The 14,975-nt window shown below is 35.7% G+C and overlaps 1 protein-coding gene across 1 annotated transcript in view; it reads left to right on the top strand.

Annotated features, from left to right (window-relative positions):
• The first annotated feature begins 394 nt into the window (after window positions 1-394).
• The window catches only part of OPRM1 (opioid receptor mu 1), a 41,178-nt gene continuing 26,597 nt past the window's right edge, over window positions 395-14,975 (top strand). Inside the window, exon 1 of the mRNA XM_043593200.1 lies at window positions 395-922. Coding sequence (XP_043449135.1) covers window positions 630-922 — 293 coding nt within the window. The 5' untranslated portion in view covers window positions 395-629. The remainder of the gene's footprint in view (window positions 923-14,975) is intronic.

A 14,975-nucleotide genomic window follows, 5' to 3' on the forward strand; every position in this document is an offset into this window, starting at 1 on the left:
TGTGCCCCATGCCAAAGATTTCAGCAGACTAGAGGGCTGGAAAAGGGTTGGAGGGTAAGGATTACTCAGGTTGCACCAGGCCAATGTGCTTCCTGTCGTATTGTATTATACAGAGAAAACGGCGCTAGGAAAATAGAGTGATGTCAGCCCCCTTTCTTATGCCTTACTGCTGCCAAGAACTAACTCTCTCTCCCCCCAACCCTTCCCTCCAACTCCCTTCCCCATTCTGCTCCTCCTTAGATGTGTTTGCAGGGACGAGTGCCGAATGGGGAGACAGACCAACTCGTTAGATCGCTTTGCGCAAAATCCACCCCCCTTCTCTCTTCTCCCTCCCCTCCAGCCTCTGGATCCCGCACAGCCCTCCCTCCCCTCCCTACAGTGGTGTTGGGTTGAGGATGTGTCTCTACTACTAAGGCGAAAGGGGGTTACAAACAGTGGATAATGTCAGATGCCCAGCTCTCCCCTTCTGCCTGAAGCTCCTCTCTGGCTGCACCAGGATTGGTCTCTGTAAGAAATAGCAGGAACTGTGGTAGCGGCGGCGAGAGGAAGCAGCTGAGACGCGTGGAACCTGGAAAAGTCTGGGTGCTCGCTGTTACCTCACAACAAGGTCCCAGCCAGGCGTCAGCACCATGGACAGCAGCACCGTCCCCACGAACGCCAGCAATTGCACTGATCCCTATTTGCACTCTTCAAGTTGCTCCCCAGCACCTAGCCCGGGTTCCTGGGTCAACTTCTCCCACCTAGATGGCAACCTGTCCGACCCATGCGGTCCTAACCGCACGGAGCTGGGCGGGAGGGACAGCTCGTGCCTTTCGACCGGCAGTCCTTCCATGATCACAGCCATCACCATCATGGCCCTCTACTCCATCGTGTGCGTCGTGGGTCTCTTCGGAAACTTCCTGGTCATGTATGTGATTGTCAGGTAAGGAAGGCGCCAGGGCTCCCAGCAGAGATTTCAGCAGCTAATAGGGGCGTAAAGGGACACCTGACCCCTGGGTAGTGTCTGGCGGGAGGATGAGAGAAGAGAGGTAAACAGGGGGGTATTATGGGAGCAACAGTGGATAGAGTGGTTGTTGTGAGTACAAAAATCTACTTTTCTGTTTTTCTCTCCACTGTTAAAGAATCAAAAATTTCAGAAACAGAGAAGTTGCTTTGGTAGGAGCTGTAAAGCTCCTGGAAAAAAAAATAAAAAAAATAATAATAATAAGCTCTGTCTTAGAGCTCACTTACACTGAGCCAAGGGGGCTCTTGGGCACAGGAACCCACAGTCCCTTCCACAGGAGCTGTGGACACAGTAATTTGTGAATAATGAAAGAGAAATTTTAGTTAGATTTCCTAATTTGGGGGCCGATCTCCTTTTGAGTTCTTTTCAGAGAAGAACCTTGGCAACTCTCCTACCCCTCCTGGTTTCCGTGTACTTTGCTGCACCCCCTGCCCTCCTCTTTCCTTGTCACATTTGTCTCACTTCCCTTGTGGCCATCCTGAGGCCACACTCAGTGAGAAAGTTTTTCTTGTGTCTCTCCACAGTAAATAATGTTTTGTTGTAATAAATATGTCAGTTGGGCTGCCTAGACCATTTTGCAGTTGGCAGCTGTAGATCTGCTATGGGAGTCACAAACCGAATTGGGAATAGAGTGTGGTTCAGGATAAATGCAGGGTATGACTGTTTTTCAAATCCTCTGAAAATGAGACCCAGTTAAAAGTGACCAAAAGCGACATAATTCTGGGTTATAAACTATAATATAAAGAAGTTACAGTGGTTGCTCATGGGGAAAAAAGTGTCTTTACTCAGTGAAATTATTTCAAAAGAATTTGTGGGCCATATTCTGTTTACTCATATGCTCCAGGTTTGTTTGGCAAAGAGTGTACGAGTTTTCAATATTAATTGAGATTAATGTAGATTGCGTTAGTGCTGGTGTGTATATTCAAATCCTACATGCTAATATGGAATATGATATATTCATTTTTGTTAAAGTAAACAAATATTTTAACACCTTAAAATGGGGTTTTCTTCCTACTAGGGGTTATTTGTATGTAATGAACATGGTATTTTCATATTTAGTTACAATATTCACTCCATCTATTCAGCAAGTATTGCAGGGCTTAATGGAGCTCCTCAATCATTAAACAATCATGTTCCCTATTATACTTTCATGATCAAGGTGCTGCAAGTTGCTTGTAATCGATTCTTTCTTATATGCCTGATCTCTTTAATTAATGATTGTTAAGGAATAAAACTAATTTCTCTAATCTTTTGCTGAGGTATAAGATAAGTAGTGTCTCTGAGAAAAGAGCACCATCTATTGAAAAGAAGGCTAACAACAGAAGGGAAAATGCAGGAAGGAAATCAATGGAAGAATTTATTTTTGAAAACATTTACCTTGTAATAATCCAATACAAAGATTCAAAGATAAAAAAACAAGTCTAATTTGCAGTTATGATAATAAAAATAAATAAATAAAGCATAATTAAAGGACTGCTTTATAAAGAGAGAATATGATTCTCATTTGTCCTAAGAAAATTCATAGAATCACAAGCTGATAAGGCTGGAAGGGACCCTAGAGATTACCTATGCTAGATGAGTAAACTGAGGCACAGAAAATATCAGTGATTTCTTCAAGGACAGATAGTTCATTAGTTCTATAATACTGTTAGTTCAATATAATATCTATATTAGCCAATATAATTTTCTTTTTATTAGAATGGCAAATTATGATTTGAGTTAATTCAACTAAAAGACTGATGGAATAGATTTAGTTAGCCGTAATAATGCGGAAATAATAAAGTACCCCAAATTTATGTCTGGAATCATGGACACAATGAAGAGAAATTACTAAAGTGTCTAGAAATCCTGCTGTCTGAAGCATAATCTTTTATTTCCTTTTATTTCTTCTCTTGGTATTTTCCTTCCTTATTTTTCTCCCCTCTGGTTTATGCTTTTCTATAAAGAGAGAGCCAGTAAAGCAGCAATTTGGCTGTGAAATAAGAAGGCTGGTCTTATTTCAGTGTTTAAGAGATTGCTGGTTAGGTGAGTTTGTTTTAAAGGCATCTGACCTCTTGATGGCTTGGAGACAGATAGTGACATTGCATCTTAGTGAGAACACGATATTATGCTTTACTTCTCTGTTCTAACAAAATGCAGTATGATTTGAAAACTCATCCCCAACACCCACCTGTGGCAAGTTGGGTGTTTAATTCCACAGTCAGGTAACCCTCTGGGAATATGACTGTGAAACAGAAAAATAGACAGTTTAGTGACTGATGAAGTGATGAAGAAAGCATCTGGGGTTGAATAAAATATGTTTATTTAGCTTAGAATATTTAATTGGACTGTCTCCAGGCTGTGGTGTTTTTACTACCAAAGTTATAGTTTGGAGATATTATTGCCCCTGTTAAAAAGGTGAGTAAAATGCTACACCCATTAGAGTATTGAGGTAAAATGCTCACTTCCTGCTATTATTTAAAGTTCAACAAATACTTTTGAAAGATCAAGTACAATTAATGGTCAAGTTGCAGTTTCCTAACCAGATTAAGGTAATATTTATTAGTATGTTTTAATACACCAAGTGAATCATGAGGCTCAGGTGACTATGGCAACCAAAACAACAACAAAAATAACTGCTGATGCAGATACCATGATTAATACTGCTCTGTTCTGTCTCAACTCCATCATCATCATACCTTCATCAACAACATTATTAAATAGTATAACTTAAGTAGGATTCTTACACAGTGCTGTTCTGAAAAACATGAGGGAGGAAAAGAGATACCATCACCATCATATGATCTAAAGATTTAAAATCCAGATGTCAAATGATAGAAATGTTATAGCTATTCATCACACAAAAACTTTTTTTGGTTTTAAAGAAAAAAATTACTTGCAAGATAATATTATAAAATTTACCACACAAATTCTAAAACTGTGGTGATAACATATTACAAAATGTATTATTGTCAAGAATATTTTTTAAAAAATCAACCAGAATAGTACACAGAGTTATAGCCACCAGGAATGTTTCATTTTTTGAGAGCACTTATCCAAAGCATAGAATTAATCATAAATATAAAAGTTGATATTGTCCCACATGTATTTATTTTTGTTTTTTTTCCAAAAAGGTTTGTCCATGTAGTCATGAACATTGTCTATGCAGACACTGATAAGAAAGAAAGAAAGAGGGGCGCCTGGGTGGCGCAGTCGGTTAAGCGTCTGACTTCAGCCAGGTCACGATCTCGCGGTCCGTGAGTTCGAGCCCTGCGTCAGGCTCTGGGCTGATGGCTCAGAGCCTGGAGCCTGTTTCCGATTCTGTGTCTCCCTCTCTCTCTGCCCCTCCCCCGTTCATGCTGTCTCTCTCTGTCCCAAAAATAAATAAACGTTGAAGAAAGAAAGAAAGAAAGAGCAGAAAGAAAGAAAGAAAGAAAGAAAGAAAGAAAGAAAGAAAGAAAGAAAGAAAGAAAGAGAGAAAAGAAAGAAAAAAGAAAAAGTAGAGGGTTGGAAACTGTTAGATCTCTATGAGTTGTATAAATCATCCTGACCAATAAAGTTCCAGGGAAGAGTGCCAAATAAATGATATTGCCTTCATTTTTCAGATTACTTCTTAATTTGACTAGATAAATTCTCAATATGACCAGTTACCAGAGCAGAGAATGTATATATATGCAAGATGTTATTGTCATTTTTCTTTCACTAAAAAGTATTTCTGACTTTAAAACAAGTCCTATGAGCTCATACTTGTTTTATATACTAAATATTTGATTCAGATTTAAACTACAAAATGAACAGGCATGACTGATTAGAACAGAAGTATAAGCTTTTTTCCTCACTTCAGATATAAGTAGCTGAAAAAATAAGCAATAACAATGTTTTATCTAATATATATAAATATTAGATATATATTTTATATATATATTATATTTTTTTATCTAATACACACACACACACGAATACATATATACATATGAGTTAATTTTAATGCATAAGTCCCTGAATATGGTCACTAGTAATTTTAATAAAATAAAAAAAGATAATTGTTTATTTAGAAAGCTCAAATACTAACAAAGCTTGCTTTCTTTTTTAAACCTATAAAATATCCTAGTTAGAGGATGATTTTTTTTGAGGATGGATTTAAAGGAAAAAAAATCCTACTAAATAAAAATCTGTCCTTTACGTAATAGTTTACATGAAAATATAAGAATTTAATTGTATTCCTTTTACTTGCAATACAGAGCTCCTGGTAGTATTTCTTACAGTGTCAACTTTAACTATTTCACATATAGGTGCTAATTCTACCATTACACTGTTCTTCAGTGTGTCCTAAAAACACTAAGTTGCTTTTCATTTCCTCTGTGGTAGGTTGTGTTTCTGTCATCTACATAGAGTTATCACTGAGTTTCTTTTCTTTCTCTCCTTTCTTTCTTGAAAGGATGAGCTATCTCATATTTTATTAAATGTTTCCAGCACAAAGGAATGTATAGAGAGTAATAAGATTCTTCACCTTCAAAAATTATATGTATAATTATAATAATTATATATACTAGTAATATATATTATATATTACACATAATAATATATATATACTTTATATAATATACAATACATGATTGTATGTTTTATATATTATAAGTTGGGGCGCCTGGGTGGCTCAGTCGGTTAAGCATCCGACTTAGGCTCAGGTCATGATCTCATGGTTCGTGGGTTCGAGCCCCACATCAGGCTCTGTGCTGACAGGCCTGTTTCAGATTCTGTCGATCTCTTTCTCTCTCTCTCTCTACCCCTCCCCCACTAGCGCTCTGTCTCCCTCTGTCTCAAAAATAAATAAACATTATATATTATAAGTAATCCATAATACATAACAATTATATACACATAATAACATATAATATGTAAATTATATTATACATATGCTACATATATATAAGAAGCGGCCTCATTTCTCCTATCATACTGACTCCCCAGAGACTATTATTACTGTAAATGTGGTGGTTATTATTCATAGGCATATTTTAAACTTTTATTTTTGCTGTGCTTCCATAAAGTATCATCTTTTAAACATGTTCTTTGAACTTTATATATTAAATGTTTATATTTTATATTAATGTGAATAGACATAATTTCACTATTTTCCCAGAGTTGTTCTAGTTCCAGCAGATCATAGAAACGAGATGTTGAAGAATTAACTCTCCTTAATACTGTTAACTTATCTCTAAATCTGTGTTAAAAATTATTGTGAAGATTTCTTCACAAGTGTTTTCCTGAACAAATATTTTCATTAATACTTACATGCGGTATTTGGGGAAAAACTTCTGGCAACTGCTACAATAAGTAAATCTTGTGAATAAAACCTAGGTATAATTTCTCTACTTCTAAGGAGGAAATAAAAATAATTGGTTTCTGACTACTTCAAAATGTCATTCATGCTAAATGCTAACAATCCTTACTTTGGGATTTTGAATGTCTTAGAGAACTCTTTACACATAAAAGCTTAAAATGTTATTTCTTCTAGAATTCCGCTTTAGGTATTAATTGAAATAAAATTATTTTGGTTAGCAGGAGCAGATAAACTGGTTTTGATAAATAATGTAAAACAGTGTGACATCTTAAAATATATTAGCGATAAATACCAAGACTAAATGTTGTGTGAAGTTTTTAAAATATGTGAATTTCATATTTTTAATCTTCATAAGGATTAATGTATATTAATTAACTAAAACAACGATTTATGACTATAGTCTCCAAACGTGAGTTTAGATGTAGACACTTACTTCAAGAACTCCTAAGTCAATATATTGGAGTGCCTGGGTGGCTCAGTAGGTTGGGCAATTGACTCTTCCATGGGCATTCAGCTTAGGTCATGATCTCAGTTCATGGGATCAAGCCCTGTATTGGGCTCCGTGATGACAACACAGAGCTTGCAGAGAGATCAATCTCTCCCTCTCTCTCTGCCCCTCCCCTGCTCCTATGCACTTGTGATCTCTCTCTGTCTCAAAATAAATAAGTGAACTCTATTTAAAAAAACAAACTCATAAGCCAATATATAAAGGAAATCAAAGGAGCTATTCAGGATGAATCACATGCTGGGGCCACAGAGCACTGCTCAACTGCTCGCCCCATCCTACCCTCCATTGCTGTCCTCAGAGCACTTTCATGGAATTTCCAGAGCTCTCTCAGGTAATATTTTAAAATAGTGATTTTCATATAGTTTCAGACCTTTGTTGTACCTCACGTCTCATCCTGCTGTTCACCTTTGACTTCAGTGATTAGTATGGCAGTTAGTTTTGCCCGGATATATCTTGGTAACTTTCTACCCTAGCTGCATCTATGGCCCTTGTTTTCATCCCTGGAACTTCTCTGACTCTACCACCCTCCACAGAAATCAGCCTGGTATTCACAGGTGAGAATGTGTGAGGAAGTTGCCACCCACGAAAGGCACCTTGACTGGGGAAATGGGAAGCTGTGGACAAATGGTCCCCTCTGCTTCCCTCTACCCTTAGGTACTCAGTTCTGAGGAGCAGACCACAAGGCACATTAGAAACTCTGGTCTTCATAGTGACCATTTCAAGAACATGCTTTTCCTTCTTTCCTTTTTACCTTCTACTCCCCCACTTCTGTTCCCATTCCCTGCAAATGCTTTCCAAAATGATTTACCTTCACACCAATTTCTGTCTCGCTCTGTAAAGCTCATCATTCCTGTTATTTTTATGACTGGTTACAATGTGTTGGCACAGTAAAATCCAATTAATAAATAGGCCTTTGCCAATTCATTAAATATAGGTTTTCCTGAATAATTAAAAGTTCTTAAGAAAAATTCTAATCGGTATCCCATATTAGAACAATGAAGAGAATTCATGAGCGAAGCTTTTCCTTTTATTAGTTTTCCTGTTTCAGGATTCAGGAAAGGCTTTAGTAGATTTTCCCTTAATGGACAGGAAGGAGGTAACAGTCATGTGTAGTGTTCAGATTCCTTCTTGAGTTCAGGGTGATGGTAGCAATATGCTCTCAGATATGTAAAAGAAATAAATAGAGCCTCCTGAGCCTTCTAATAAATTATCTGAAGACAAAAACTACCACCCCCTTCTCCACTGGTTCCAAGTTATATAATACCCATAAAAGTTCTTATGATAACTAAATTCAAGAAAATTTCAGGGTCCTCAAAATGAGCTGAAACAAGATAAAAGAAATGTCGTATACAATAAACATCATGTAATGAGTTTGTCTTCGCATCTCCTTTCCCTAGTCATCCATTCTTGCTTCAGGCCATTTTATTTCCCCACAAATTCTTCAGGCTGAGGGTCTTTGAATTCAAGATATACATTGTAGAATATAAAGGTCACATAGAAAAAATGTTTTTTGGCTTTGGCTCAGGACCCCAAGTGCCACTTGTGGCTCAATTTCAAACTGTTCTGTGCCTCATTCTCCTCATCTGTAAAATGTAAGAATTGAACTGAAAAACTCTTGAAGTCCCTTCTAGTACTAAGAATTCCTATGGCAACTTCAAGGACTACTTCTCCATAATTTTGCAGCTATACTGTCTAGAGAAAAAAGAGTAATGATTTACCAAGTTAAATAATGTTGTTTTCAATTCCATCTCACCCTCTTGCATTTTAGATAAGCTCAAATGGATTCTGTCAGAGAGAGAAATTGCTGAGATGCCAGTTTGGTGGTAGTCAATTAATATAATGAGCCAGACTGAAGGCAACAGTCAAGGCTTCATTCACTTACTGTGAGAATATAAGCAAGTCACAAAACAAGATAAAGGCGTCCGCTCCCCAGGGTTCTGTTTTTCCCCACATTAAGGCACCAGGTCACAAGAAGAGCTAGGAGCGGGAAAGTATTGAGTCAGAGAGAAGAGTTTCTTCAAGGACTCCTGACAAGGAGGTCTCAGCAGAGACACCTGGAAATAGCTTTGTCAAGGCCTACTCAATAAGAAGGCTCCAAATGGAGGCAGTTGGACTAGTGATGCATATACATCTTAGAGCATTGCTGTTGAGGTGGAAGAGGGGCATGAGTCCTTGAACACAAATTCCTCCAGATTATATACCAAGTCTCTTGTGGGGAGGACAGCTTCTCCCCATGAAGTCTACCAAGTAGAGCCTTTGTAGTTGCCTATGGTTGAGCCTCAAAGGTCACACACAGTATATGGCCTGGACTCAGACTTCTCAGATTCAGCTTAAACCCTGACACTTCTCTTTCCTCTCCTGTTCTCTCTCCCTCCACTCCTTTTCTCCTCTCCTCCCTCTCTAACTCCCCCTCTCCTCCTTCCCCCTCCCTCTCTCTCATTCTCTTTTGAATTCATGTAAAGATTATTTTAATATTTGCTTTCAGAAATTAATTATATTCAGGATGTTGCATTCTAAAGTAGGGCAGATAGGACTGTTACACATGAGGGAACCTGGATGGGTTCAAATGAGAGAGAGATCAGTCTGTTCTGGATATAAGTTTCTGCCCAGGCAAGAATATTGTCAAGTATGTTTTTTAAATTCGGTCATGTGTTATCTTATTAGTTGCATATAAGTAGGTGTCCTAAAGAGATTCAAATGTAATCATTCACACTTAGTAAAAATTATTCTTTGTAATTTAAGGTTTAAATATATTAAACCAACATGATACATTCAGTCTCCAAATATGCTACATATTAATTTCTTCTATAAATTTTTATTTTCCCCTGTCATCTACTTTTTCTAATAAAATCCTTATTCTTCAAGTCTCAACTTAAAGCCATTTCTCTTTGCAGCCTCCCCAAAGTACTTCTACAACCAAGTTCCCTGCACTGTAACCCATGATAAAGGCTCTGACTGTGAAAAGTCTGGACATTTTCTCATGCTTTTACAAAATGTCACTTGATAATCCTTGAACACTTGATATACAACTATCTCTCTGTGATAGTTAAGAAATGTGATAGTTGTTCAAAGTTGAACAACAGAAGCATGCATCTTTGAAATATTTTGTAATTCAAAGTTTTCAACATTTCAGATTCACCTCAAAGTATTCAAATGTAAATTCTGATTCAGACAATTCTCTCAATTCACTGCTTTATTCATGGGTATTTAGCTTTTATAACTTGAATCATGAAAACTGATCTGTATCACTGGATTAATATCAGAAAATCATAAATTCACATACACACACATATATCTATATATGCATACATGTGTAAGTCCAAAAACATTAAATTGGAAATAGATTGTGCTCTTATGATTGAAATACAGAAAGATTTTAAAGAGTGAAATTACTAAAAAGTTAATACAGTCAGTTCTCAATATTCATGATAGTTACATTTTATGAAGTCATTGTGATTAATAAATTAGACAAGACTGAAGCTTTGCTTCTAGGGAAGATTTAGGGTTACGTTCCTGTGAGCCACAGTCACATTTGCATCAGTTAATCAAAACATAACTTTCTGTTATTTGTGGTTCTGTATAAAGGCATCCATTTAATCTTTATTGTTGATTCATTAACATTGAATGCACAGTCAACGGCATTGTAACCAATGTCTGCATGAAACTCATCTAAGATATTAGACACATCACTGCCATCTTATACTTAGGCACACCAGACAGCACTTCAGCAGTCTGTTTGAGGTCAATTTTAAATAGTAAGATTACCGACAAACAACGCAAAAATGCTATAAATGTGTCACAGAAAGGAGACATTTGTAGTCTGAGAGTTGAAATGGGAAGGCAGAGTGTTGCTTTGTTTGACCTCCGCTGAAAACTTGTCCATCAAAGCAACTCAAAGTTTCTGTCACTCTGTACATAACTGCAAATGACCATAAAAACACATCAGTAGAGTTTAGGGTTAAAATAAAATTTAACAAGCAAGGTTGTTTGCAAATACAGAATTCATTAATAGTGAGGATCGACTGCATATACAAATGTTTTCCCAGGAAATATTTTAAAAACAGAGCTGAAGAAAAAAATCAGAAAGTATGTTCCATATTAAATATGATTACAATTTCATGTCATGAAGGCACGTTTTGTATTTTTAATCATTATTTATCATAATCAAAGGGAATAGCTTGAAGACAAAATGGGTTCCCATATGAATCAGTATATCACTAGATACCTATATTAGCACACAAATTTAAGAACATGCATGATGCACAAGAGTCCCTTTTTCTCCATATCCATGCCAGTATTTGTTATTTCTGGTCATACTGACATTCATGAAGTGATATCTCACTGTGGTTTTAATTTACATTTCCCAAATGCCTAAAGATGCTGAACATTTTTCCATGTACACATTGGCCTTTTGTATATCTTCTTTGGATAAATGTCTATTCAGGTCCTTTGCCCATTTTTTAATTGGGTTTTTTGTTACTGAGTTATATGAGTTCTTTATATATTTTGGATCTTAACCCCTTATCAGATATATGGCTTGAAAATATTTTTCCCATCCCATGGATCATCTTTTCACTTTGTAAATGATTTATTTTGTGTGTCTAGAAGCTTTTCAGTTTGATATAGTGCTGTTTGTTTATTTTTTATTTTGTTGCCTGTGTTTGAGTTGTCATATCTAAAAAATCATTACCAAGACCCATGTCAAGGAAACTTGTTCCTATGTTTTCTTATAGGAGTTTCATGGTTTCAGGTCTTACACATAAGTCTTTAGTCTATTTTGAGTTAATTTTTGAGAGTGGTGTAAGATATGGGTCCAGTTTCATTCTTTTACATGTGAATATCTGATTATCCCAGCACCACATATGGAAGAGACTGTCTTTTCACCATTGAGTATTCTTGACTCCATTGTCAAATATTAGTTAACCGTATATGTTTGGGTCTGTTTCTGGGCTCTTAATTCTGTTCCTTTGGTCTATTTGTCTGTTATTATGCCAGTACCATACTGTTTTGATGACAATAGTTTTATAATATAGCTTGCAATCAGGATATGTGATGTCTCCTGTTTTGTTCTTCCTTCTCAAGATTTCTTTGGCCATTCAGGATCTTTTTTGGTTTCCTACAAATTTTAGAAGTGTTTTTTCTACTTCTGTAAAAATTCCATTGGGATCTTGATAGGGGTTGCATTGAATCTATAGACGGTTTTTTGGTAATATTGACATTTTAACAATATTAAAATGGGTTGGGTTCTTCCAACCTATAGTATGAGATACTTTTCCATTTATTTGTGTCCCCTTTGATTTCTTTCATCAACATCTTATAGTTTTCAGAGATATTTTTTTATCTCCTTAGTTAAATTTATTCCTAAGTATTTCATTGTTTTGATGCAATTGTATATGAAATTATTTTCTTAATTTCTCTTTCTGATAGTTTGATATTAATGTATAGAAGTGCAGCAAATTTTTCTGGATATTTATTTTGTATCATGCAACTATATTGAATTTATTTGTTAATTCTAACAGTTTTTTGGTGGAGTTTCTAGGATCATGCATATATATAGTATCATGTCTGCAAATAGTGACAGTTTTATTCTTCCTTTATAATTTGGATTTTTATATTTCTATTTCCTTTTCTTTTCTTTTTTCCTAATTGCTATGGCTATGACTTCCAATACTATGTTAAATAAAATGGCAAGAATGGGCATCCTTTTCTAATCTTTATTCCTGAGAAAAATTTTCAGTTTTTCATTGTTGAGTACTATGTTAGCTTGGGCCTGTCATATGTGGCCTTTATTACATTGAGGCACATTCCCTCTATACCCACTTTATTGAGATTTTTTATCATAAATGCGTGTTGGATTTTGTTAAATGTTTTATATGCATTTATTGAAATGATCACATGATATTACCCTTCATTTTGTTAATGTGATGTATGTGTCACATTGCTTATTTGCAGATGTTGTACCATCCTTGCATTCCTAAAATAAATCCCACTTGATCATGGTGCATGATCCTTTTAAAGTATTGTTGAATTTGGCTTGCTAATATTTTGTTGGGGATTTTTGCATATGTTCATCGGGAATATTGGCCTGTAATTTTATTTTTCTGTGGTGTCTTTATCTGATTTTCGTATCAGGGTAATGCTGGCCTTATGAAATAAATTTGGAAACATTCCCTTCTTTTCAATTTTTTGGAAAATTTTGAGAAGGACAGGTATTAATTATTCTTTGAATGTTGGGTAGAATTCACCAGGAAAGACTTTTGACCCTGGACTTTTTTTGTTGGGAGGTTTTTGATCAACGATTTGACCTCCTTGCTAGCAAGCATTCTTCTCAGGTCTTCTATTTCATCGTGAGTCAGTTTTGTTAGGTTGAATGTCCTTATGAATTTATCTATTTCTTCTAGGTTGTCCAATTTGTTGACTAAAGTTGTTCAGAGTAGTCTATTATGATCTTTTTTATTTCTATGATATGAGCTCTAACTTCTCTTTTTCACTTCTGATTCTATATCTATCTGTCTGTATGTCTGTCTATTTATCTTTCTCTTAGTGAGTCTAGCCAAAGGTTTGTGAATTTTGTTTATCTTTTCAGCTCTTACTTTTATTAATTTTTTCTATTGTTTTTTTAGTCTCTATTTCAATTATTTCCATGTTATCTTTGCTGTTTCCTTTCTTTACACTACCTTTGGGGTTTGTTTATTCTTTTTTTTTTCTAGCGTCTCTGGATGCAGAGTTAAATTGTTTATTTGGGCTTTCCTTGTTCCCTGAAATAGGACTGTACTGCTGTAAACTTCCCTTTTAAAATTGCTTTTGCTTCATCCCGTAGATTTTGGGCTGTTGTATTTCCATTTTAATTTGTCTCCAGGTATTTTTTTTATTTCTCCTTTGATTTTTTTTACTCATTGATTTCAATAGCATGTTATCTAATATCCACACATTTGATTTTTCGAATTTTCTTCCTGTGATTGATTTCTAGTTTCATTATATATTTAACAGTCTATATCAAGTTATTAGCATCTTAAGTTTGAACATGTTCTAAAAGTTCTATATTTTTACTCCTGCCCCCATGTGTTCTGTTTCTGATACCATATTTTGCATCTTTTCTTTTGCCTATCCCTTAACTAATTATGATAGTTATAGTTAATTTTACTACTTTTGTCTATTAACTTTCATATTAACCTTGTAAGAGGTTAATCTACTGTTTACTATATATTTGCATTTATTAGTGAGATTTTTACTCCCATATGTTTTCCTGTTACTAATTAATGCATTTTCTTTTCAGCTAAAAAAAAATCCCTTTAATATTTCTTGTAAGTCAGTTTAGTGTTGACAAACTCCTTTAGTATTTGTTTGTTTGGAAAACATTATCTCCTTTTCATTCTGAATAATAACCTTGCTGGGTAGAATATTCTCATTTGGAAGTTTTTTTTTTTCCTGTCAGCACTTTGACTATATCATGCTACTCCCTTCTGGCCTGCAAAGTTTCTACTGAAAAATTAACTGATAGTCTTATCAACTTCCTTTGTATGTAGCAAGTTGTTTTCTCTTGTTGCTTTTAAAATTTTTCTCTTTATATTTAACTTTTGACATTTTAATTATAAAATTTTTTTTTTCAACGTTTATTTATTTTTGGGACAGAGAGAGACAGAGCATGAACGGGGGAGGGGCAGAGAGAGAGGGAGACACAGAATGGGAAACAGGCTCCAGGCTCTGAGCCATCAGCCCAGAGCCTGACGCGGGGCTCAAACTCACGGACCGCGAGATCGTGACCTGGCTGAAGTCGGACGCTTAACCGACTGCGCCACCCAGGCGCCCCTTGACATTTTAATTATAATGCGTCTTAGTGTAATCTCTTTGGGTTCATCCTATTTGTAACTCTGTTTGCTTCCTGAGCCTAGATGTCTCTTTCCTTCACCAGGGAAGTTCAGGGAAGTTCACCAGGGAATTTTTCAGCCATTATTTATTTAAATAACTTTTCTACCTCTTTCTCTCCCTTCTACATCTGGGGCCTCTGTATGTAGATGCTTTTTTCTTTTGATATTGTCCCAAGGGTCCTTTAAACTATCTTCATTTTGTTTAATTCTTATTTCTTTTGTTCCTCTGATTGGGTAATTTCCACTGCCCTATATTCCAGGTTGCTGATCCAT

Source organism: Prionailurus bengalensis, chromosome B2 (assembly GCF_016509475.1).
Source record: "Prionailurus bengalensis isolate Pbe53 chromosome B2, Fcat_Pben_1.1_paternal_pri, whole genome shotgun sequence".
Taxonomy (NCBI): domain Eukaryota; kingdom Metazoa; phylum Chordata; class Mammalia; order Carnivora; family Felidae; genus Prionailurus; species Prionailurus bengalensis.